The sequence below is a fragment of the Trichomycterus rosablanca genome, chromosome 27 (genome assembly GCF_030014385.1).
Source record: "Trichomycterus rosablanca isolate fTriRos1 chromosome 27, fTriRos1.hap1, whole genome shotgun sequence".
Lineage (NCBI taxonomy): Eukaryota > Metazoa > Chordata > Actinopteri > Siluriformes > Trichomycteridae > Trichomycterus > Trichomycterus rosablanca.
The window spans coordinates 11,669,486-11,694,711 of record NC_086014.1 but is presented as its reverse complement, the minus strand read 5'-3'; the positions used below and the strand labels follow the sequence as shown (position 1 = coordinate 11,694,711).

General features: G+C 39.6%; 2 protein-coding genes and 1 long non-coding RNA gene across 5 annotated transcripts in view; all 3 read right to left on the bottom strand.

Moving 5' to 3' along the window:
- Positions 1-2,144: 2,144 nt before the first annotated feature.
- cdt1 (chromatin licensing and DNA replication factor 1) lies at positions 2,145-5,649 on the bottom strand. 2 transcript variants are annotated; one of them, XM_062989907.1, is made up of 10 exons: positions 5,112-5,649; positions 4,487-4,597; positions 4,158-4,399; positions 3,875-4,069; positions 3,639-3,781; positions 3,448-3,548; positions 3,163-3,351; positions 2,931-3,065; positions 2,633-2,834; positions 2,145-2,538 (listed from the first exon to the last, which is right to left on the bottom strand). In XM_062989907.1, the coding sequence occupies exons 1-10, from the start codon at positions 5,592-5,594 to the stop codon at positions 2,375-2,377; spliced, it is 1,965 nt and encodes a 654-aa protein (XP_062845977.1). In that variant the 5' UTR covers positions 5,595-5,649; the 3' UTR covers positions 2,145-2,374. The 2 variants fall into 2 exon arrangements, with proteins under 2 accessions (XP_062845977.1, XP_062845978.1); XM_062989908.1 differs by having other exon boundaries at positions 4,520-4,597.
- A 10,490-nt stretch (positions 5,650-16,139) lies between these two features.
- On the bottom strand, positions 16,140-18,200 carry LOC134304354 (uncharacterized). Its single transcript, XR_010007828.1, has 3 exons — positions 18,060-18,200; positions 17,837-17,967; positions 16,140-16,519 (listed from the first exon to the last, which is right to left on the bottom strand). It is a non-coding gene; the product is annotated as an uncharacterized LOC134304354 (long non-coding RNA).
- Positions 18,201-20,811: 2,611 nt separating this feature from the next.
- The window catches only part of zranb3 (zinc finger, RAN-binding domain containing 3), a 72,780-nt gene continuing 68,365 nt past the window's right edge, over positions 20,812-25,226 (bottom strand). For both annotated transcript variants that reach the window (XM_062989542.1, XM_062989543.1), the window contains 2 exons: positions 23,628-23,759; positions 20,812-22,378 (listed from right to left, as the gene is read on the bottom strand). In XM_062989542.1, coding sequence (XP_062845612.1) covers positions 22,280-22,378; positions 23,628-23,759 — 231 coding nt within the window. In that variant the 3' untranslated portion in view covers positions 20,812-22,279. The remainder of the gene's footprint in view (positions 22,379-23,627; positions 23,760-25,226) is intronic.

The following is a 25,226-nucleotide window of genomic DNA, read 5'->3' as shown; positions in this document are numbered from 1 at the left end:
TTAGTATTAAAGTATCTTTCTTTAGATATTAGTATTAAAGTATCTTTCTTTAGATATTAAAGTATCTTTCTATACATATTAAAGTATCTTTCTTTAGATATTAAAGTATCTTTCTATACATATTAAAGTATCTTTCTTTAGATATTAAAGTATCTTTCTTTAGATATTAAAGTATCTTTCTTTAGATATTAAAGTATCTCTTTAGATATTAAAGTATCTTTCTTTAGATATTAAAGTATCTTTCTTTAGATATTAAAGTATCTTTCTTTAGATATTAAAGTATCTTTCTATACATATTAAAGTATCTTTCTATACATATTAAAGTATCTTTCTTTAGATATTAAAGTATCTTTCTTTAGATATTAAAGTATCTTTCTATAGACAATAAAGTATCTTTCTTTAGACGTTAAAGTATCTTTCTTTAGACATTAAAGTATCTTTCTATAGACATTAAAGTATCTTTCTATAGACAATAAAGTATCTTTCTTTAGACGTTAAAGTATCTTTCTTTAGACGTTAAAGTATCTTTCTTTAGACATTAAAGTATCTTTCTTTAGACAATAAAGTATCTTTCTTTAGACGTTAAAGTATCTTTCTTTAGACGTTAAAGTATCTTTCTTTAGATAATAAAGTATCTTTCTATAGATGTTAAAGTATCTTTCTATAGATGTTAAAGTATCTTTCTTTAGACGTTAAAGTATCTTTCTATAGACGTTAAAGTATCTTTCTTTAGATAATAAAGTATCTTTCTATAGATGTTAAAGTATCTTTCTTTAGACGTTAAAGTATCTTTCTTTAGATAATAAAGTATCTTTCTTTAGATAATAAAGTATCTTTCTATAGATGTTAAAGTATCTTTCTTTAGATGTTAAAGTATCTTTCTATAGTATTAAAGTATCTTTCTTTAGATGTTAAAGTATCTTTCTATAGTATTAAAGTATCTTTCTTTAGATGTTAAAGTATCTTTCTTTAGATATTAAAGTATCTTTCTATAGATGTTAAAGTATCTTTCTATAGATATTAAAGTATCTTTCTATACATATTAGTGTTGAAGTATCTTTCTATACATATTAGTGTTGAAGTATCTATCTTGTATCTTTATATAAAAGTTTTTAAACAGTTAACGTTTGTAAAGGTTAAAGTTTAAGCGTTAAGTTAGTTTTTAAAGGTTAAAGATTTTAAAGGTTAAAGTTTTTGCGTTACAATTTAAAGTTTTTAAAGGTTAAAGTTTAAGCGTTACAATTTAAAGTTTTTAAAGGTTAAAGTTGAAGCGTTAAAATTTAAAGTTTTTAAAGGTTAAAGTTTTTAAAGGTTAAAGTTTAAGGTTAAAGTTTTTAAAGGTTAAAGTTGAAGCGTTAAAATTTAAAGTTTTTAAAGGTTAAAAGTTTCTTAAGGTTAAAGTTGAAGCGTTAAAATTTAGTTTTTAAAGGCTAAAGTTTTTAAGCGTTAAGTTAGTTTTTAAGGGTTAACGTTTAAGCGTTAAAATTTAAAGTTTTTAAAGGTTAAAGTTTTTAAAGGTTAAAGTACAAGCGTTAAAGTTTTTAAAGGTTAAAGTTTTTAAGCGTCAAGTTAGTTTTAGTTTAAGCGTTAAAATTTAAAGTTTTTAAAGGTTAAAAGTGTAAGCGTTAAAATTTAAAGTTTTTAAAGGTCGAAAGTTTTTAAAGGTTAAAGTTTAAGCGTTAAAATTTAAAGTTTTTAAAGGTTAAAGTTTTTAAAGGTTAAAGTTAAGCATTAAAAGTTAAAGTTTAAGTGTTACTATTTAAAGTTTTTAAACGTTAAAAGCTAAAAGTTATTAAGCGTTAAAGTAGTTTTTAAAGTTTAAGTTTTGTGAACATTAAATTTTTTCTAGTTACGTTTAAGTTTTTTTAAGTGAAGTTGTAAAAGTGTAAGTTAATTAAGGTTCCTACCTTGTCTTGTAGGTACTTTGAGCGCTGCATGTGAGCTGATGAAGAAGCTCCAGGCTGAGGTGTTGTGCTGCTTGCTAGTGGTGGAGTTAAAAGATCTACCTGGTGCAGAAAAACTCAAACCCATTCCGGTCTACTCACTAGTACAATACTGAGACACGTGTACAGAACAGTGTGTTACAGCATGCGTTACCATTAAAACTATTACTATATGTACAAATACAAACGTTTGCTAGCATGTTTTAACACACAATCACTTGTTTATTGAACATTTGAGCAACGACATCCTCCTCGATCATACAGTCGTGACCGCTCGGACAGTGTACGGTTACATCGAACGAGTCGATCGAAAATCACAATTCGATTTTACACGTTACTACAAAACATTTCACTTTTAAACAGTGTCTAAAACAGCCGGTACAACGATTTAAAAACTATTGCACATCGTTCAAAGTCCGACGTTTACTTCGTCAGCATCGCTCTTCTTCCTTTATCTTCCGATTCAGTTCCTCCAAAACCAGGCTCACGTTCGTGTTCTTGTTCAGCTTGAGGTAAACGTCTTTTCTGATCGGGTGCAGCGTCAGCCACTCTGGTACCGAGTCGGCCAGCAGACGGAGCTGTTTTTCCATTTCACCTAAAATAAAAAGGGCACGCGGGGCTTTAACTCGATGATGTGCGACACGTTAAACGTTTGAATTTAATCGCTCCGCTTAACTACGTGTGCTCACCTGCGCCGAGAGACGAGCGGTAGCTACGGGTCATGCGATTACAGGCCAGCTCCATGGTCAGAGCGGGTTTCTTTTCGGCCACGAACACGTTCCTCAGGATCCTGGCCATCTCCGGCAGGTGCGACATCATCGACAGGCGCTCCTCTCGTTTCGGGTCCCGGGTCATGGCCGCTTGTAGTTTCTGCGCTTCTTTGGCTCTGATCTGGTGAAGCGAGAGAAAGGACATTTGGAAAAGGAGTTTTAATAAATGTCATTAAAGTAAAGCACTGCCGAACAGCGTGGAGGTTTTAACACGTACCCTCTCCAGCAGAGACTGGGACACGCCCTCGAGAGCGCTGGAGGTCTGTTGTGGGGGTTTTCCTGGAGGATCCGCCTCTTTAGAACGAGCCGCTTCTGCTGTTTTTAAAGCCATGTTAGCCAACGCCTTCTCCATCTGCATGAACAAAACAACGTTTGAAAATCTGGTACAAATATCAGCCAGCGATGAAACTAAGTATGTGTGATTTCTTTAACCTCTTAATGTCCTCTACCTTTGGGGTCATGAGGGTACGAGCTCTGTCCAGCAGCTCCCGAGCCGTGGTCGGTCTCTCCGTCTGCGGGGGCCGAGGAAGATGGCCGGGTCGGACGTCGGGCACCTCGTCCACGTTGAATCTGGGGTGCCAGCGGGTGAGTTTATCGTCGGGGACGACCACGGGAGGGTTTAGAGTAGCCAGGAACACCTTGAGGGCCGACCAGACACGCATTCAGACGTATTCGGCAGACGACATTGCATAAAAATAACCAAAAAAAAAAAAAAATTGTCGATCGGTGCTAACCTTATGATGACCCTTCACGATCTCGACCAAGTTCTGGTGGAACACGCGTCTCCTCTCTAGCAGGCGGGTTGCAGACAGAGTGGGGCGAGCTTCGTTTGTTCCTAGAGGGGAAATTTTAAACGATATTGTTGGTGAAGAGACACTCGAATGCATCGGTAGGTAATTTTGATAGAACCGTTTAGACTAGTGACCTTCGGCGATCGGCTCCACGGTGAGCTGGTGTGTGGATCTCTTGACCGTGGCGCTGAACGTCGGGACGTTTTTCTCCTGCCGGAAGGTGTAGGCTGTCGGGTAGACCGTCTTGATCTGACCGACGTGAGTCTCTTCGAAGCGCCTGAAGAGGAGAACGAGGATCCGATGATGCTCGACGATGTAAAACAGCAGAGACACTTCATGACACTACATTTATTAAATGATAAAATCTTACTTGTGCATCATGTCCTGAACTCCCTGTTTGACTTTGGCAAAGGTGACGGTTTCCAGACGGTTAAAGAGCATTCCGACGATGGTGTCCATGCTGCGGAACATCTCGGCCAAGACCTTGTACTTGTAGGGCAGCGTGAGACCGGGGGGGACGTCTTGGGCTAGAGTGTGGTAGCGCCGGTAGGCTGGAAGATTCGTGCTGAATTGAAAATAAAAAAGCAGATGATTATCGAGTGCCGAGGATCCACTCATCCACAGATCAATTCTACATGTTAGTTAAATCCTACCCTTCATCGGCTTTGTGCAGGTCTCGTTTCTGCTCCTCGCTGGTTTTCTCCAGCTCCGAGAGTCTTTCCTCCTTCCTCTGCTGAACCTCGACCGCGAGCTCCCTGGCACTGTCCAGTCGAGACTGGAGCTCGGCGACGGCCGACACCGGGGCTGGTTTCGGTGAGGTCGTCGATTCGGCCTGACCTTTCAGTTTCTGCAGACGAGCTTTCAATGTTGCCACGTCTTCTCTGGAAAATTGTTTCTGGAACAAGATCAAGATAAATACAACAACTGCTGATTAGACAAACTGAAATCATTTAGATGAGTCCCTAGATTTATTGATTTTTACCTTGTTTTTGGTAGTCTGCTTAGATTTGCTTACTTTGTTCAAGGGGGAACCATGTGCACCCTGTTCGACCACATTGTTCGAGTCTTCTCGGGTTGGCGTGGTGGCCAAAGCCTGCATATGCAAACCACAATTGCATTAAAGCACAAACATTAACACTTGGGTAGCAACGACTATATCCTCCCAGTCTAAACACGCTATCTTGATGGTTTTCTGAATCACTGCATGTGTGAACGCCGTTTAATGGCTCTTATACAAAAACAAGTGCTGCTATAATCGATTGTACGAGTCTGTGGTTCAGTGAAAGAATCACTTTAGTGTGTCGATTCCAGGCGTAAGTTAAAAGCGCTGCATAAACTCGGGCATATAGCGTTACATTATAATTATATATTTCACATAAACTGCAAAAATAAGTTATAGGGTGTGTATTGTAAAAGTCGGCTTCGGTATTCAAACATAGATTCGGAGAATCGACTTGCATCAACACGATCGAACATGTTCACAATGAATCACCAAACACATTTAAATGATTCGACATACGAACCGATTCTTCATGAATGAATAAATTAATGTAACTGCTTGTACAAGAACCACAGCCACGTTCAAACCAGATTAATCTTCATCTCACCTTCTCCGTTTCTCCGTGTTTGGAGAGAACCAGCTTCTTTCTGGCGGTCTTCTTCGTGGCGGCGGCGGCGGCCTCCTCTTTAGCGACTCGGAGGCGTTTCTTAGCCGTGCTGTGGAGCTCGGTAGCGGAGGCGAACACGGTTGAACCCAGATCAAACTCGGCCTCGGCTGAAGTCCTCTTCGGGGTGCGGGGACTCTGTTGCACGGGGTCGAGTTCCTCCTGATCCACATGGTCCGGAGGAGCAGACACGGCCTCGTCTATAACCCGGAGAAACTCCTCCTGCACCGCCTGCAGCTGCGCGCTTTGTTGCTGTGTGCTGGCGGCCCTGCTGCTCCTCGAGCTCCGGCTCTTGACGCTCTTCACCTCGGACACCACACGCTGTTCAGCCGCCGTTCGAGTCTTCTGAGACTTCGACCTCAAGCTTCGATCCGTTCCGGCTTTCTTACTCTGTGAGAAATAATCAGTAACTCGGGCCTGAGCCATGTTTCAGACGCTTTACTCACCGCTGTGCTCGATTACAACCGAATAAAGCCGCTCAGCAGCGTCCACACAGCCGACGCTCCGCTTCTCTATTAACTTTCCCGCGAAACTCTGCCACGTCACAAGTGTAGGCGGGACTAAGTCTCACTTTCAGCGCACCCATTGGACAACCCGTTGATCAAACATCATGTGATTAAATGACGACTGCGTTACGCAAACAAGGGCTGAATACCAAATAGCTTTTGAGTCAACTACAGTATAGTGTACATGCTTTCTTCTTACAACCCTATCTAGGGCACTAATGTAGTGAGCGAAGGGGTGTTTAGAACGAAGCACAAATAGCCTTAATTTTCACAGAACGTGATTTATTAAATATATATTAACAACAATAAACAGTACATTTTATTATTTTAATTGTAAATGATTACCGTGATAAATAGATGTTATATTTCATCTATTAAATTACACATTTTTATATCAAAGCAATTACAAGAATACAAATCAACTCATTTATACAAACACTAACGATTAAGTACAACTTACATATTATCCTCCATCTAGTTTTAATTTTGTTCCATTTAGCTATATTTTAATTTTTTTTTCTCCCTTCAGACAGGGAATATTTAAACTTACTGAATGTAACTGATTAATAATAATAGTTCATTAGTTATATAAAAAATTAATTATATGTATTAACAATTCATTAACTACTTATTTTTGTGATTTTGACTTAATTATTATTAAAAGCGGTTCTCATTCTGTGAAACATTGAGATTTAAGTAAGCTTTACATCTAACACTGAAACGTAGTGAGCACTTAGTAATGATTAAATCAGCATTAACACATTTAATAGCTTTTACATTAAACATTCCATGTGAAATGGTACCACGTGATTGGTCCTCTTATTGATCAAACAGATTCATTTTACTATTATTTTATAGCTACAATTAATCAAGTGCTTTTTACAAAACTTAAACGATTAAGAAAATCCTTATTAATTATTTTATTTAAAAAAACGTCTTACATAAATGCACACTATTACAGTTATGTGGTTATACATACAATTACTTTACTCACAAACATTTTGGTACTTTAATTTTAGAAGCTTATTACGGTTACACAAGCACTGTTTTTTAGGTTTAAAATAGGGCATGTTTTATCTCACACTATAAAGAATTAAGCACACTATTCAAAATCGTGTATATATTGGAAATATATTTCAGTTTAGAATATTCCAGGACAGGAAACACAACCATTACAACTCTGTAAAAATGTATATTTTCATTAATGTTTTTAATGTAGGCTATAACAGTCATTTAAAACATTTGTAGCAAAATTACCTTGAACATTATTATTTTATTAAGCAACAAAAAGCTCTGATACAGGAACAGTCAAAATATTCTGCAGTTACAGCAACAGAATGGAATAAAATGTTAATATGTGGGGGGAAATGTACATACATGTAAGCTGGACCGGTGGCACAGTTGGAAGGAGTGTGGAATTCACAACTTAATTAATATTTTAATCTTTACTAGTATTACTGATTAACATCAACACGGTGTCCGTTACGTTAATTAAACATGAGAAATTTCATAAACCACAAACTAAACCGATAAGAATTACAGGTGGTGACGAACACGAGTGAAATACTCCTGCTGAAGAACACAGGGTGTAATATTTAAAGATGTGTTTTTAATTACCTTGTTTGCACTTGATGTCTGGCGTCTTCAGCTCCCTCTAAAAGCAACTGTTATTAAAAACAAAAATATAAAAAGACTACATTTCTCTCTTTAAGCGCTGAATATTAGTTTTCACACCGTGTTAATAAAATAAAGTGCTTGGTTTTACGTTTTGTTTAAATACAATGCTTTTACTTATGTTCTTCAATACACTGGCAGTACACACACAATCATACACACTTGTACATGTAAACCAAATTATCAAAGTCTATTTACTCTAAAGGAAAATTAATACACTCAGATTCTAAGAACTCATGATGCTGCTGTTTTGCACAACCAGATTAATTTATTCAGCACTACATCCACTTGCTTTCAGCTCTAGGTGGAGATGTTGAGCTGTGAATCCTGAGCATCACGTGTTTCTATGTATGTATTTAGATACTTTAATACTTATATATTAAGATAGATATTTTAATACTTATATCTATAGATAGATACTATAATACTTATATATTAAGATAGATATTTTAATACTTATATCTATAGATAGATACTTTAATACTTATATATTAAGATAGATATTTTAATACTTATATCTATAGATAGATACTTTAATACTTATATATTAAGATAGATATTTTAATACTTATATCTATAGATAGATACTTTAATACTTATATATTAAGATACTTTAATACTTATATCTAAAGATAGAACACTTTTATCTTTAGATAGATACTTTAACACATACCTTTAGATAGATACTTTAATACTTATATATTAAGATAGATAATTTAATACTTATATATTAAGATGTTGCTGTGCCACATCCACCCTATTTTACATAACCAGATTAATTTTTTCAGCACTACATCCACTTGCTTGTAGCTCTAGGTGGAGATGTTGAGCTGTGAATCCTGAGCATCACGTGTTTCCATGTAACGTGGGTCGTGGTGGGTACACTCCAAACCCACCGGGTCCTCTTCACCCCCCAAGAGACCGAGCTCTGATTTATGGGGACAGTCAGTGTGTTGTACTGAGAGTGCACTGTACAGGTGTGTGCTTAATATACACACCGAGAACCGGACGATCCACTTTCTGCTGCCTTTATCCCCAAAAACCCCAGACTCGAGGCTGCATGTTCAGTGGTGACTCTGGAGGTCAGATTCTAAAACATAAGACATCAAGGGTTACTGATCACAGGGGGCTACTTCAGGATCAAAGTACGTTATGACTGCTAATAACATGTCTCAACACACCAATGGGATTGTTATGAGCGAAGGCAAGAATCTGGTGGTGCAACAGTCTAAGATGTTCATACATAATCTTTGAGTGTCTGACTCTCCGAGTTCGAATCTCGGTGCAATTCCAACCATACCAGCTTATACTCATTATCTTGCATTATGTGAGGCTTTTATATTTTAATGCATAAAACTGTTATATATTAATTGTATATACTGATCACAGGGACTAATTCAGGACCTAAGTACATTAAGACAGCTAATAACGTGTCTCGACACACCAATGAGAAAAGTCAGGGAATAATGACAGCTCATTACAAAAGAACTGGTGGTACAGTAGTCTAGGTGCTAATACATACTAATCTGTGAGTGTCTGAATCTCTGAGTTCGAATCTCAGTTAAATTCCAACTTTATCAGCTTTTACACATTATTATCTTGCATTATGTGAGACTTTTAATATATAAAACTGCTATATATTAATTGTATATACTGATCAAAGGGGCTAATTCAGGACCAAAGTACGTTATGATGTACGTTATGAACACACCAGTAGGGTTGTTATGGAAAAAGTCTGGAAATAATGACAGCTTGGCACGACGTGGTGCTATAGTGCAGTGGTCTAAGGTGCTGGTACATAATCTCAGGTACATTACTGACGTCATACAGCAAGATTCCACATGACTCATGATGTCTTAACACACCAATAGGTGTTGCTTATTTTAGGCTTTAATATATAAAACTGTTCCCTTCAACTGTATTACTAACAGTTAATCAGTATTTACTGGATTGTTTTTTTGTCCTTTTGCCTAATTTCACTTTACTACAGTACACTCGTCATAGGAAATACTAAAGTACTATAGTACTGCATACATTTCTTATTCTATTTCACCAGAAAAGAACTTCATCTGCAAGTCTAAATTAAAATGCCAGACACCACAATGCAGACTTACTATATTTCTGACCCCTGCGTTCTCATTTACACTTTTTCTCTATCTGTGCAGTTGAGTCATTCTATAATTTGGGGTACATTCCATGTCCAGTGATAATAATTATATTTATTCTAACAATTTTCTTTAAAAATGTCATATTTTACCTATTAATGGAAAACATGTTGTAATATCACAAAAACATTATGTGCATCCTATGCTTCATTTAGCTTGAAATTTGTCATGATGTTCCTAAATGAACAGTTTTTGCTGTGTCTGTTTTTTAAGTTGAGGGTGCCTTGGTTTCAAAATAATGAATAAAATTATTAAGGGCATCAACATCTTTTTTTTAAATTTATTTCAATAGTTTAAATACTAAAGAAAAATAATATTTTATATTTTAAATATCTCTTTTAAATAATTTAAATATATTTATTTATTATTGTCCGCAAAAGTTCTGTCAACTATGTTACTAACAGAACTCCACTCAGCAACTCAAAAATGGTTTGTTCTAAAACTATGTGACCAGCATTACATGATATCATTTATCTCTGTGGAGGGCATATTGAACAAACTGTGGTGAATGTTCTCTTATTTTTTTTAAATATTTTATCTATAATAGAACATTGTCAATGAGTATATTAATTGACCGTCAACTATGTTACATACATTGTTATGGTTACAATTTGTTTAATAATTTTAATTCAAATGTATGTTCAAATTAGACATTATTCTGTCAGCCAGGCAAGGTCTACCACTGAAGTTATGGGTCAAAATAGGGAAATTGTCAACTATGTTACCTGTCAACTAAGTTACCTAGTAGTCTACATCTACTTGCCCTTTTAAATAAAATAAAAAATAATTATGTTTAAGCTTTGCAACTAGTGGATATGTTACACTAAAGGAATATATTAATTTGAACCACTGATTGTTCTATTGAGAGAGAAATTTTTTTTTGGAGATGTGAAATGTACCCCAAATTATAGAATGACCCAGTTGTATAAAATACAGGGATTACATAGGGACGACGTATTTTCAGACTGACGATCGAAACAGAGAGGCCAGCAGTTCAGCGAGTTGCAGGACGAAATATCCGTGCGGTTCATTTGTCTCTAACTTTTTGAGCAACTGTTATCATTTGAACGCCTACACCCGCTGCAATACAGCACAGCTATAAATAAAGCACAGAAGCATCTACACAAATAACAAAGAACAAAAATAGAAGTGTTTGGAGGAAAAAAGGCTGCCAAATTCAGTTATATGGAAGTGAGTACATAATATAGAGCTGTATGCTAGATACGTGTTAAGTCATTCATCAAAACATGACCTTTACCTAATCTTTGTTCATAACTTTACTGCATAAAGAGACAAAATCTGAATTACACAAGGGTAGCAATAAGAAAAAACAATGCAAATCAGGCACCTGGATGCTCGGTGTATATTTGCAGTTCCACTGTTCCAGAGGCCAGTAAACCTGTCCAGCAGTTTACACCTTTGTCTGATGTTTAGTGTTGCATGTGGAACTTCTATAAAGGCACAGAATCCCAATACTGGATACACATTTGTCCCTAGTAGCACATCCAGAGACAGTTTGGATCCTGGTGTTATTCAGCACTCTGTAATCCTGTTCTGTAAGTTTCTTGGGATGTACAGCTTCACTGCTGGGCTGATTGTGTTGCAAGACATATTTACCTTACAACAGGAGCAGTTAGAGCCGACCGCTCCGTGATAGGATCCAATCTGTACCACCAGGTTGGGGCAAAAAAAATTAACAATGTGGAAAGATACTGAGCTCAGTCTACAGGCGATGCTCGTCTGTGGAATACGCAAGACTGTACACGTGCATATCGACGATCATACAATCACACCGGCTCCATTTTTGAACTTGCGGAGTTTTCCCCTCTATAAATACCAAAAAATTGATCCGAGTCGGGTGCGCTTCAAATGCCAACGGCCTCCAAACCGTCAGGATGCTCTTTATTTTTTAAAAGGTCCTGGCTGAGTAAGAACAATGGATTCTGTATAGCTGAAATTTTATGCTGCGTTTAATGGTCCGGCAGGGCATTTTACATCGAGCCTAACTAACACAATGATCCTAGATTAGGCACAGCGGGATATCACCTCTTTCTCCGAGGGAACTGGCCTTATGAAAAGGTCCTATTGTGTCAAATGACAACCTTTTAGTCTGGGCGAGGAAGGGAGTGAGAGAATAAGGTAGCTAGGATGGTGGTTCTGAAAGGGAAGTGCAAATTAAGGTTCGCTTTATGATCGGCCGAGAGAAAGTAGCTCGTGTGAAGTGTCTGCAAAGACACGGGCAGTGTTTAGCATGATTGTAACTTATGAAATGTGAAGTGCAGCACTTGCAGGCTGCTATTCTGTACAAGGTGGAGTACTGCGAGAGATCTCGGTGGGTTATAAAGATTGTTTTCACCCTGAAGCCTGTGTGTAAAGACTCTGGTTTGGCATGGTGAACAAACTGGATTTTTAAATGACATTTCTGCAGATGCTTTGACGTCAGAGCATGTGAGCCCATCTAAAAGCTAATCGTACAGAGTTGACAAACGTAAACCCATCATAATTAATGACGGGATTCTAAAAAAGAAGGTGGAGGTGCTTGCTTGGCTGAGCCGACCTTTGACATACGGAAACAGGGAATCTAAAAAACGGGAAAAAATATTTTTTAATGCAGACATCTTGCAAAACAATAGAGAAAGGCATTGTGCGTACATTTAAAGTGGAGATAAGTTTTTGAACCCTTTAAAAGTGGTTTGATTCTAATAAACGTGATTGGAGGTGGTTGGGTCTGTTGTACACGTGTACTGCCTTATTAAAAAATACATAAAATAGGCACAAACACTGATTCTGCTCTTCGTAAAAAAAGATCTGTTCATAGGCATGGTACAACGATCAAAACAAATTCCAAAACACTCCAGAGGAACATCTGTATCGACGCGTAAAGCTGAGAAAAGGCAATGACAGCATTTCATTTCAATCAGAAAATTAACTGGCTGTAAAAAGCACCTGGATACTCGTGTTCTGTTTTTCAATAATAAAACAAACACTTCACAGCAAAACCTTCACGTCAATTCACTGTGGTACAAACATTTACATTTATGCCATTCAGTGAACGCTTTCATCCAAAGCAACTTTACAATGATGACAATCAAATTCAAGCAATTGAGGATTAAAGGTCTTGCTCAGGGGTCCAACGGGTGGCAGTTTTGCATGGCCGAGCCCTCGTCTGCGTCCCTTGGGAAGTGGAAAGAAAACCGGCGTACCCCTGAAAAGAGAAAACACACACACACACACACACACACACACACTGAAAACGGGTCGAACTCCAATCACTGACCAGAGAGGATGTTTGAACCCAACTCTCCAAAAACCCCCAAACACAAACCACTTTAGCCGCATTGTCACCTCTTCCACATCTATTTCTAATACCTGTGTGCCAGTTGTAGGTGTAGTTTTTTTTAGAACAGCAGTTCTCAAATCTTACAGACTTGCAGTTTTGAGCTTCCTCTGTTCCCAGTGCACCTGATCCAGCTCATGAACAGCTTCATAATGAGCTGATGAGGTGAGATGTGCTGGGAGCAACGAAACCTTGAAACCGCTGCACTGCTCCAAGCAGGGATTACTGTGCCAGAATGTGCCAGAGCTACGCTTTGGCACCTGTCCATTACAGTCCAAGAACCAACAGAGCTAATTCACCATGTCTCCATAATGGATTTAACCATGTAATGAAGGATGAGTGATGCTGAAATATGTGAAATTACAAGAGACTAGTCTAAACTAAAATTAACTTGATTGGACAGCCTAATTTATGACAACAAGGGAAAGCTGGAGGGAGAGAGGGAGAGGGAGAGGGAGAGAGGGAGAGAGAGAGAGAGAGAGAGAGGAGGAAAAAATTAAGTGTATGTATATATATACTGTAAATATGGGGTATATATAGGTGGGGTCACTATTTTTAATAGGATGTGAGACAGAATGATTAAAAAGCTCGTAGTCTAAAGCCCCATCTCTTAACAGAGTAAAATTGTTTGCTCCAGACATCACAGTTAGGAAATGATTTTTAAAGTGTGCTCCAGTATGAAATATTTATGCTTTGACAGACTGCAAATGTTTGAACTTTGCATCTTCAAAGGGAACGACATGAAACGACGCGGCGCTACGGCATCAGATCGTCGGAGCATTAAATTATTTTGTCTGGGCAACTGCTGCAATTTGTAAACATACACCTTTTTGCACTGATATAAAGCTGCTTTTCCACTTTGCTGCTATAACAGCCTCCACTCTTTCGAAAAGACTTTTTACTAAACCTAGATTTTGAACGATGATAGAAGGAATTGGCTTTACCTTTATTGCGCAATAAGTGGTGGTGGTCTCTGTTCAGCATTACAATTTTCTTTCTTTGTGGAAGTCACTTTGTAGCAACAGTTTGGGGAATGCCATCTCCTGTTTCTGCATGACAATGAACACAGACAGCTATCGAGCACAAACAGTTCCAGTCCGGGATCATAATTCATCCTCTATTGAACTAAACGCTTGACTCAAGCACGTGTATACCTGGATAACATGGGTTTGCCTACATTACTGGAGACAACCAGTCTAAATATGACTGAAAAGGCTACAAATGGGTTGCTAAGAAAAATAATAATGATTAAAAATATAAATTTTAACAAGCACATAAACACAAAATAACCTGTCCACATACGCCCCATGTGGAGGCTTTTTATATTCATCTTGTAAACCACAGTGAGACCAGATCAATAAATTTTTTAATGAAGTATATTCCGTTTTGTGCTTGGTTTTGATGCGTCATTTGGGCTGCCCGGGTCGCGGTACAAATCACAGACAAAATGTGGGTCGCTTAGAGAAAAGTTTGAAAAACGCTGCACTAGTTTGTGCACCATTTATACTGGTTTACCGTCAGATTTTCATATTAAGGCTCGTCTACACCCCGTATACTGTAACACACCTACAGATAAACTTGATCCATCATCAATCTTCAAAGTTCCCAGCTACAAGTTTAAATTTCCAGATTTTGCTGCATTAAGATGAACATGATACATAGAGGGTCGTTCACAGAGTTGCCCTCTAGAGATACACAAGATCAAGAAGTTTACTTCGACAACAAAGTATTGTATCCTAGTCTGATGCTCCTTAAGAATTTGTCCTCATTCTGTTATAGTCTCGCTCTATTGTCCTCCCTCCAAGGTCCACCACAGCTCAGCAAAACAGAGAGAGAGAGAGAGAGGAGGACTCAAATCTGATTCAGTTGAAAGCAGACTCTGCCTCCCTGGATGCTAATTTAATCAAGCCATCTGCAGCTCGGAAAGCCACCGGACCCATATTCAAGAGCAGGTATCAGACCGGGCCCTTTAAATGCCAACTGCCTCGCTACCAAAGTTGAAGCCTGATCTCGGAACACGGGTGCCCAGACCTTGACTCTACTCGCGGGATCGCAAAGCCCGTCACGTATCACGCATCACAAGTCGAACAAAACTAAGCGCTAGCACAGAGAGACCAGAGATGCCCAAAAAGAACATTAAAACAGCCAAAATTAGGTTTAGTACATCGAGAGCAAGCGAGTGCCATTAACAATTTTAACCAGACCGCAGCTGCGCTCATCTCTTTCCCTCCATCGCTCTCGAACGCAGATGGGCTGTAATAGGAGGAGAACGGGAGCCCGGTAGGCCAGGTAATTATACGGATTAGCTTTGTTTACAGGGAGAACAGCAGCTTGCGTTAATGCATTAGGAAACAGCAATAACGGCCCGTCCTTTCCGATTACGGTGACTGGACGGGGCCTCGCTCGCAGGCCGATCGCGCCGCGCTAGCTAAGCTCCGACACGATCTATCACCTCCGATGATTTTATCATCGCCCCGGGCGCTGTGATATAAACCGGGCCGGACGATATTACTCAAATTCAAGCACTTAGCATCAGCTTGACCGTTTTTAACCTCATCAAAGGAATACATTATATTTATAACTGGCTGCTCTGCCCTGGTAATGCAAGTCAAATATAAAATATTTGAATGCCAGGCTCGGTGTGGACATCCCTCCTGCTTTCAGGCTGACTTAGGCTTTATCTGGCAAGAGATCACACTGAAGGATTCTGAAGGATCTCCAGATCAGGGCCCCGATGGGTCCCCACGTCTTTAAAACCTGAAAGGCTCGGAGGCAGCACCGTTTGATTGGATTCACATCTCATTCATTATTCACACGGCACAACTATTTGAAATAATTATGGCTAAAAAGAGGGCCGGTTTTAGCTATCGAGGGCCACTGAGGACTCCCTCTAGAGCAGCTCAGGGGCTGCCCAAACCCTGAGCAGTACCAGTGGATTTATCGCATTAAAATCGCAATGTCCTTGTATAGTGTCTTTTAATGGAGCACTAAGAATTTTAGAGGAATTCTCAGATGTGTATCTATTACCTATTTTAATGATTTTGGCCTTACAGTTCTTTGCATGATAAATTGCCCTAACAAATAGTGTTTGTTATTCAATGTACAATATCCAATTACAAAACTCCACATACTGCCATAAAGAACGACTGGCAGAAGACAAAGTACTTAATCAGAAAGAATGTACAGTGGAGCTGCCAGGAATTGAGATTTGGCTCCCTAACACAAGTAAAAATACGCACGGACTGTTTAATCAACAGCTGAATCTGCTTTATTGGCAGCCAGAAACCGCGTCTCGGCGACTGTAAATCGCTGTTTACTTAAGCTCTATTGCTCATCTCGTGAATCGATATCCCATCATAATATCCTTTCTGTCGGAATGCTCGATGTCAGACGGCTTTCCAAAGCCGACAGGAAGAGACCCAGGCCCCGAGCACCCTCGTGCAGGGAGGTGTGCATCGGGAATGTAATATTCGGGAAGAGAATGGCTAAAGCTCTAGCCGTTAATCTGCCGTGGATTGAAGGAAATATGAATTATCTTAAGCACTTTATCTCCTCCCTCGCTGCCTCTGATCTCCTCCGAGGTCCTTTATTGTGTTTCGGTCGTTATCCGCAGAGGGCCGACGCATCCTGGGAGATTCTGTCGGAGCCTTTTCGGTTAACGGAGAACGTCTGAAGACAGATGAAAGAAGAGATGAAGAAAAGCACACAGATAATGTCAGAGTCCATCTCTGGTTGCATTAAAAACCGCATTTGTTTTGCTGGTTATCGAATGTGGCCCGTTCAGCACTTTGACAGGCTTCAGTTTGTTTGTTTTTTGCTCCCCACATTGACCTTAACTGCCGCAGCTCTATTCAAACTGTGTTGTGTGTCATTAGAAACTCATTTAGCAAGAGCGACCCTCCCAAATTCTCAAGGAAAAGGTGCGTGAGCTCGTGTGCGCTTGTTAATATGCTTATCCAAGCTGATTCCGCTGTTTCTTTTCTGTTGGATAATCAGTTCTTTTATGCTTTTGGGAGCCAGCTGATTAATGGCTATATCTACAGACATAGACAGAAGGAAGAAATTACGCCAGAACGGACTCATCTCCCTTAACACCTTAAGAACCGAGCCGCCCCGCATCGTGAGCCAAACACCTGCGCGAGATCCGCGATTCCCCTCCTGCCCCCTGCACTCTGTCTGCATCCCGCTACATCTGCGCCGCTCCGCCTGGCTGGGAGCTCTGCTGATTTTGGCCTTGTCTGTTAAAAGGTCTTGGACTGCTGCTGCTCCTGCTCACTTGAAGTTATTACTGTAATTAATTGGACACTCAAGTGTCGATTAAATGGTTAGCTCGCCCTTTAAGACGGGGTGGGACAGGGACAGAAAAGAAGCCTATTACCTGGATTCATCTGAACTGGTTTGTTTTAATTCGATACGTTCATGTTTAAAGGTTTTTTCCAAAAGAAAAGGAAGCCGCAGAATGTGTTTTTTTTTTTATTCCAGGTTTTATGCTCTGCCTTTTCCAAACGGTTCTGTATCGAGTCTTTTGTTCTAGAACAGCTTTTGCCTTGCGGTGCTTCCTCACTCATCTGACAGAATGTTAAGTGTGAAAGATCATCCGCATCTTCCACAGTGCAGGCAGCTGGCATGATTTTTCAGGTTTCTTGGATTGAGAGGCAAAGAGTTTTCGCCGAGTCTTCGCTTCTACAATGAGCAGTTATGTTTCATTTGCTTCTCTAATCTTAGTGTTGAACTTTTAGAACTCAGGTTTGAGATTCTGCCCGTAAAGTTCTGGCCCATCACACATCCATGTTGCAAAGCAAGGATAAAGAACAGAGCAGCAAGGTGTGCACACTTGTATTTTAACATGGTATTTTAGTTCATTTTACTACTCTAAAAGATTATATTTTGTTTTTCAATTGAATTGCACTGATTATGGGTCACATTACAGGTGGAATCTAAACACACACACACACACATATATGTGAGACAAAACATTAGGCTCACCCTCTTAATGTGCTGTCAGAACATCTCTGGCCTGCTGAGAACAAGACTTTGAGGACCAGTCGACCTTCTTCCATTGCTCCGAGGTCCAGTTCCGACGCCTATGTACTCATTGTGGGTGCTGTCATGTGTACCTGAAGCAAACAAAGGGTGATTATTGAGATCCTAATGGTTTTTATCATGTTGGGTATACAGACAGTAGCATGTTACGTAGGGTCGTACCTACCACAAGTGGTCCGAGGACGGATCCCGATAACCTGAACCTGGTAACGGAAACACGAGCACCCGAGGCTCACCGATGTGCATGAGAAGCAATGGCAGGTCCGTGGTCTGATCCAACAGAAGAGCGGCTGTTGTGCAAACTGCTGAAAACGTTAATGCAAGATATGATAGAAAGATTGCAGAACACACCGTGCATGCAGTGTATGGGGCTGTGTAGCCACATGTTAATCACACACATCGGATTCAGTAAGTATTCAGACCCCCTGACTTTTTGCACTCTAAGTGTAGATTGATAGGTCTAAAGAACAATTATATTAATTTCAAACACCATAGTGACATAAAATGATAAAGGGAAACAGTTGCTTGAAAATAATTACACATCTAACACTATCTTATTTAATAAAGCTTTCAACATGTGAATATATAACCGTAACTATCACATTGTACAGTTGCCACAAAATAGACATCGACATGCATTATTAGGGAGTGGTCCCAATGTTCTGGCTCATCAGTGTGTAGTATATAATAGTACAGTATATAATACCATAATACTGTGAATACATTCTGTATACACGTCAATTTAAAAAAAAACATCAGTAAGTGCACGATACATTCACTTTCTAACTGAATACTGAGAATCGACCTCAGGGTCGAGCACTACATCTCAAGATTACAGAAACAAAACCACTACTGGACTACAGGACCACAGTGATTGCCGGCAGCTCAGCATCTCTAAACGAGTCTCTTAGAGTCAAGGACGTGAACAAAAGAATGAAGTAGCTAGTGAAGAAGTTTTGTTGTGTATCCTCGACTTTGTTGACGACGAGTTTCATACCGCCAGACGGTCTTGCGTCTGCTCCTTTATTACCTCGACTGTCATTGTTCCGGTACGTCCTCCGTCGAGTTTTCCAAACAAAACATATGAATGCAGGCGTCGCGGTCTTGTCCTGCGCTCCCTCCGGAGGTGCGCCTTTATTAAGCTGACGCTCAGCATCACCGTCTCTGCGTTATTAGAGCGCTCGTATGTCCTTTTTTCGGTAATAAAGCCGGCAGGTGCTGGGGACGGAGAGGGGACGTTAGCAGGTCGAGTTTTGACGTGTTCATTACTCACCAGACGTGCACGGCCTGTCAAGAGCATGAACCTTATTGCGGGAAGGTCTCAGCCATCGCAACCCAAGCAAATAAATCCTTTTTTAAGAAAGTAGCTTAAGTGTAGGATGAGAACGGACCGCCTGGAAAACAGGGAATTAAAACGCAACACTTTTCCATTAAAATACAATATTAAAGTAATACAACATAGGATCCTCTTTGTTCTGAGAACAGCCTTCATTTTTGTGGCATTAATTTTACAAGGTGTTGGAAAATGTCAGATTTCAGTCCATGGTGACTTTCAGTTTCATAGTTAGAAAAATCTTTGTAACATTTTAATAATCCCAAAATGCAACTGCAAATTGCACTTTTTAGATGTAAAAACATAAACGCTTTTGGCCCGAACCACCATCCCTGACAGACCTTCGAATTAAATTCAGCTCAGGTGTAAAAAGGTTACTGAGAGAGCAAAAAGAGACAACAGATTACATTGTTTGTTCCAAAGTAAAAAAAAAGTGATTTTATCACACCCATGTCCAATTTCTGCTCTTCTCTTTGGTTAGAAACTAGTTTTAAAAAAAAAGCTTGCAAGAAACCCATCAATTTGTTTGACCTTTAAATTAATGACAGAGGTGAACGTAGCGGCGTCCTAGGAGGAGAGGCTGGCCGCTCCAAGTAATACATCACAGTCCTATCTATTGTAACAGGATGACTCGTGAACTCAAACTGCCAGCAAAGAGCTCGGGTCCAAATGAATCACAAAGGGCCTAATCATTTAGAAGGCCTAATGTGTGTCAGAGAAAGTAGTCATGTATCATAGAAGCAGATTCATTTCTCATTAAAATGAGCTGATTGTGTTTGTGGCGCACAGTGATTGAACAGACTCAGGTGTTTTAAATAAAACAATTAACTTAGAGGTGGGGATTGTAAGACATTTTACAACAATACACTTGTTGTCAGTGATTATGACGGACTATAGGTGGTAAAATGTACATGGAACGGTAGTCTATAAAGGTAAAACTGGATGATTTCAAATTGAACCTCACCACCATAGGATTTTACTGTCATGTTTTACACACTTTGGTTACATTCAGATAGTACAGATAGTTACTGGTTACACCAGATGCATCAGTTTAAGTTTTTAATGTCGAACACAGTCATTGACAATTTCGTAAATCTAATTCACCTTACTTGCACGTCTTTGGACTGTAGGAGGAAACCGGAGCTCTCGGACACGGGGAGAACATGCAAACTGCACACAGAAAGGACCTGGACCAGGACCTTCTCGCTGTGAGGCGACAGTGCTACCCACCGAGCCAACGTGCCGCCCCGGACCTCACCATACAGGACGCCACAATAAAACCACATAAGACGAGCCATAAGAAAACACTGCTGCATGTCCAAGGTTTAAAACATGAGCGTTCGGATCTCAACAGAGCGAAAAAATGAAAAGCATGGTGGAGGGAGCATCATGATTTGGTGCTGCCCGTGTGCTTGACTGCAGTCACTGACCGACGGAAGGAATTTCATCAGGGTACGGAAATGTATCACCTAAATGTATCAGACATTCTTTAGATGTTAAATGTAAAACAACCAGAACAGCTCTATTAGTGGTGTGGTCTGGAGAGTTGTGTGCTGTTAGTCCGGGCTGATTATGTCAGGCAAAATGTGCATCAGAAAAGCATTTTATTAATTATTTGATGCTGCGCAAACAAACTCCTTTCCAAAAAGGAAAATCAATCAACAACATACAAAGTGATCACTACTAAAACTCTTTGAACTGACCCCATATTACAGCAGAAATCTGAGATCTCACTGCACTGCTTTATTTATCTTGTATAAATCTACTCTACAGTGTAATGTCCCTTTATTTGTCTTAAGACATTAACAGCTACGAGCACCAATAAATCAAACACTGATCAATCAAAAAACGCATGAACAGGCGGTGTGATAATCACAAGATTTTTGGTGTAAGTTATAAACTTGATTTGACGTCCTTCTGGGAAATTTCCGCTGCCCGTGTGAAATGAAAGTCGCCAACTTGTCTCACAGAATTCCTATGAACAGAAACGCGGTGGTACGAGCTTCCACATAAACATGGGTGACTATCATCGGGGCACGTTGCTATGGCGACGAGCCGTACCGGTTCCTGTAGCGGCGTGATGGATTGAAATAAGGCGCAGGTTTATAACCGTATGACTTTTTCAATTAAAACAAAAGAAAGCACCAGCTGGTGGTGCACGCTGAAACTGAAAACTTGTGCCGCTTCTTTAATCATGTTCACAAGATTGCATTCTTTCTCGGCCTCGTTCTTTGGGCGCACGTATACGAAACTTATTCATTAGGGTGGCGCTTCTTCGTCCCTGTCCGTCAAGACAATGGAAATAGAATGATAAAGTAAGGAGTGGGTGCTTTTACACTTGAAGTCCTGCACAGGTTAAAAATCTAAGCAGAAATGCCGCGACTTTCTGCGTCAAAGAAGCTCAGCAGTGCTAGACTAAGAGCTTGTCGGTCGTTTTAAGAAAGGCCAGTCCTTTCACACTCTGCTTTTTGTCTTTTCTCTCCCCTCATTTTCCAGCCTGCTCTTGCTTCTCTTCATAGCACAAAAAATAACCTAGCTTTTCCTGAAGAGAAATTCACACTTCAAATGTTCAACAACTGACTCAGATCAATCAAATATTCTAGAATGAACGGTAGACATTCCAGTCAGTCTAGCATCAAACATCATCAAACATCAAATCCTAACATTCCAGACTATTACCTTGCTGATAATTGACTGATTATCTGGAAATAAACAAAAATATCAATCTGAGACTCAACACATGTAAGAATTTTAATTTCCATCAAGATTTCAAGATCAAGTCCTAACATTGCAAATTCTATTTTAAATTCAATATTAGATGAAAATAATTAAACCTACTATGTTAGGAATACTGGTTCTAAAATCCAGGATGTCAATTTTTATGGTCCGTATTCAATTGATGAAAACATCTGGAATGTTAGGAGCTTAATACTGATTAAGAGTTCTACTCAGACATGAGTTAAACAGTGGATTTACAGCAGCCATAATAATCACACTCTAAAATGTGACACTGATTGTTCATGTTACTTGAACCTGACTATGAAGGATCAGAGTCATTTTTTGACGAAGAATCTGGTGATGTCCGAGGCCAGTTTAGACGCCGCCTGGTCTTTCTTGATCTGACTTCTGTCTTTGGCCTGTTCTGCTGTCCTCTGCAAAAAACACAAAAGACATATCAAGATTATACCTGACCTGTCGAGCCACATGACATTACAGTTTAAATAACGGCAGATAGAAATCAAGAAACCGATTCGTTGCCCCCACAGATCTAAGAAAATATGGTCACATGACCAACCAACCATATTGGAACTGAATGGGTTTACTTATCAATTGATCATTTTATAAGCTACATTAACTATATAGATAAACTTCAAAGGTATACAGTAACTGACTGTAGCCCATGTGCTGCTCTATACATGTGTGTACTACATTTATCAATCGGAAGAAAGTCCCTTAGGATAGCACTCCTCAACCTGTTTTGCACCAGTTTCATATAAGATCAAATTTCACGGACCGGCGGGGGCTGGAGGATTCAAAATAGAATAACTACACTGCTCACAAATTAGCTTTTCTCGCTGCAACGGGACGCTGCTTCCACCTGGGGGTGATATGAGATGATAAACACCCATGTGTTGGAAATGGAAGCAGTGTTTTCATTGCTGATGTAGCGATATGTAATTATTTATTCTTTCTGTGCGGCCCGGTAATAAATGGTTGGGGATCACTGCCCTAGAACTCTCACAGCCTCTTTCAGCAAGATCCAATGCACTACCAACACTGGCATGGTTTAAAAAATGACATGAAATAAATAAAAATGAAATGAAATCCATTAGTAGCCAATTCAAAGATCTTCGGTAAGACCTCAAACACCACCACTGTTGCAGCACTGCTGTGTTTCCAGCGTGTTTTCCTACAAACTTGGATGTTTGCATCATATGTGCTCATACATACACGACACTCATACTGTGTATCTGTTTAATTAAAGACGACTGCAGGTTGCATAATATTGAGACATCTCTAATTATAAACATGTCAGGACAGAAATGTCAAGCTTGACTGGAAAACCCTTGGTATTTCAGGCTGTATTTCCTTAGGATAGGACGAAGGAATATATATATTTATATATATATATTGCCAGTCCTGATGGAAATAAAATTTGACAAAATCATTCCCCCAACTCAATAAGTTTTTCTCTCCCAAAATATAACAATCTGAACTGACTTCAGGTTTCACTGATGACCGCAGTGTCTGAAAGTGTTATACTGGTCAAATGGCCTCGTCCCCGCTAGTAGTAACAACTAACTACAGACGGTAACTTCTTTCAGTACATATGAATAGGAAAAGTTTTACTGTAACAAAAAGTCTGAGCTATAAATGTTACATGAGAAACAGTTGCTGTACCATGCGGTGACAGACTGTGCAGAGGGTCTGCAGATTGTCCAGCAGGCACTGTCCTCCTCCTCTGTACACCGGGTTGATGTGGTCGACCTGCCAGAAGTGTCCCTCCACAGGTTGACGAATTATCTCGTTGAGCTACAAAACAACACAAACAGTTTAGGGATGCACTGTTTAAGGAAAAAATAACACAAATGACTGAACAGAACAGATTTCTCCTGCCTTCCAACTTCTTTTAATCTTTATCCAAGTGAGGAAAGTAGTGCTAACATATAGAAATGTGGGTACTCAATGTCTTTGGTCACCCTGTAGGAGTGGTTTTCAGAAAAACTGAGTTCTCATTGGTTGTTTTTCAAACAAAAACTGCAAAAAGTCAAAGACAGTGATTTGGGTTTGGTACTAGATTAGATTAGATTAGATTCAACTTTATTGTCACTGTGCAGAGTAAACAAGTACAGAGCCAACGAAATGCAGTAGCATCTAACCAGAAGTGCAAGATAGAGATTATATACATATATAATACACAGTTAAAGTGCAAAAGTGACCATATAAGTGAAATGAGGAGACATATAAGAATATTAAGACTATTAAACAGATAATGAGGATTGTACAGTGTATAGACTAATAGTGTATTTGTCTAGTGCCTAGACAAAGTGAGAGTTCATTCCTCCACCATTTGAGAACCTGAATGAAGCCTAGGTGTTCACCTATTGTGTTGTCGTCCGAAAGAACAGCTACACTGACATATGCTAAATGTTAAAGGCACAGTGGTACAGTGGTACCTTGAAACTCGATGTCAATTGGTCAGTTTAAAAGACGTCGAATCTTAAAGATTTCGAGTTTAGGGGACGTCGAGTCACAAGGTATGACTGTACTGGTCAGTGGCACAGTGTGTCCTTGTTTCCAGTTGTGCTCCACCTGGATTAGTATATACATAGTAAGTAAGCTGACCTAAAAGGAGACTTGGAGAGTTGGGGTGCTCATAATTTGACTTGCAACTAGCTAGGTGGTTAATTCTGCATATACATCTACTTCACATTTACACACACGTAGTTTGACTTTTGTTTACGCTTACTACACACTTTTCATTTATTTTGTTCACCTCACGTCCACAGAAACGTTTTCATGCAACAATATTAGTATGAACTAGTTTGTAGGTGTATGAACAGGCTGCTGTGTTTCATACTTTGCTGTTATAAGTAGAGCACATACAAGTGCATAAGAGTGAGTGTGTTTGAGCTTGTTTGTCCTGGTTGTTGGTTTCCACCAACTGCAAAAAGAAACCGGGGCAATCTCCACATGACCTGTTACTGCTAAGCCCCAGGGGATCCTGGGTAGCGTAGTTTCCCTTTCCAGCGCGCACTGCGGGCTGTTTTTGGCGAGCCGTGCAGCAGCGTGGGACTACGGGAGCTTCAGAGGAGCTTTAGCACCAGTTGAGGAGAGAGATCAAGAGTCATTAGTGTATGTGTGTGTGTGTTTGTGGGAAGGCTGGCAGAGCCAGTAAGGGTTCCTGTGAGAGCTGAACTGAAAAGCCGAACCGAAGCGCTGGCATTTCAGTTTGCTGGGGCTGTTTTTAGGCCCTGAGCCCTGGGAGGAAACTACAAA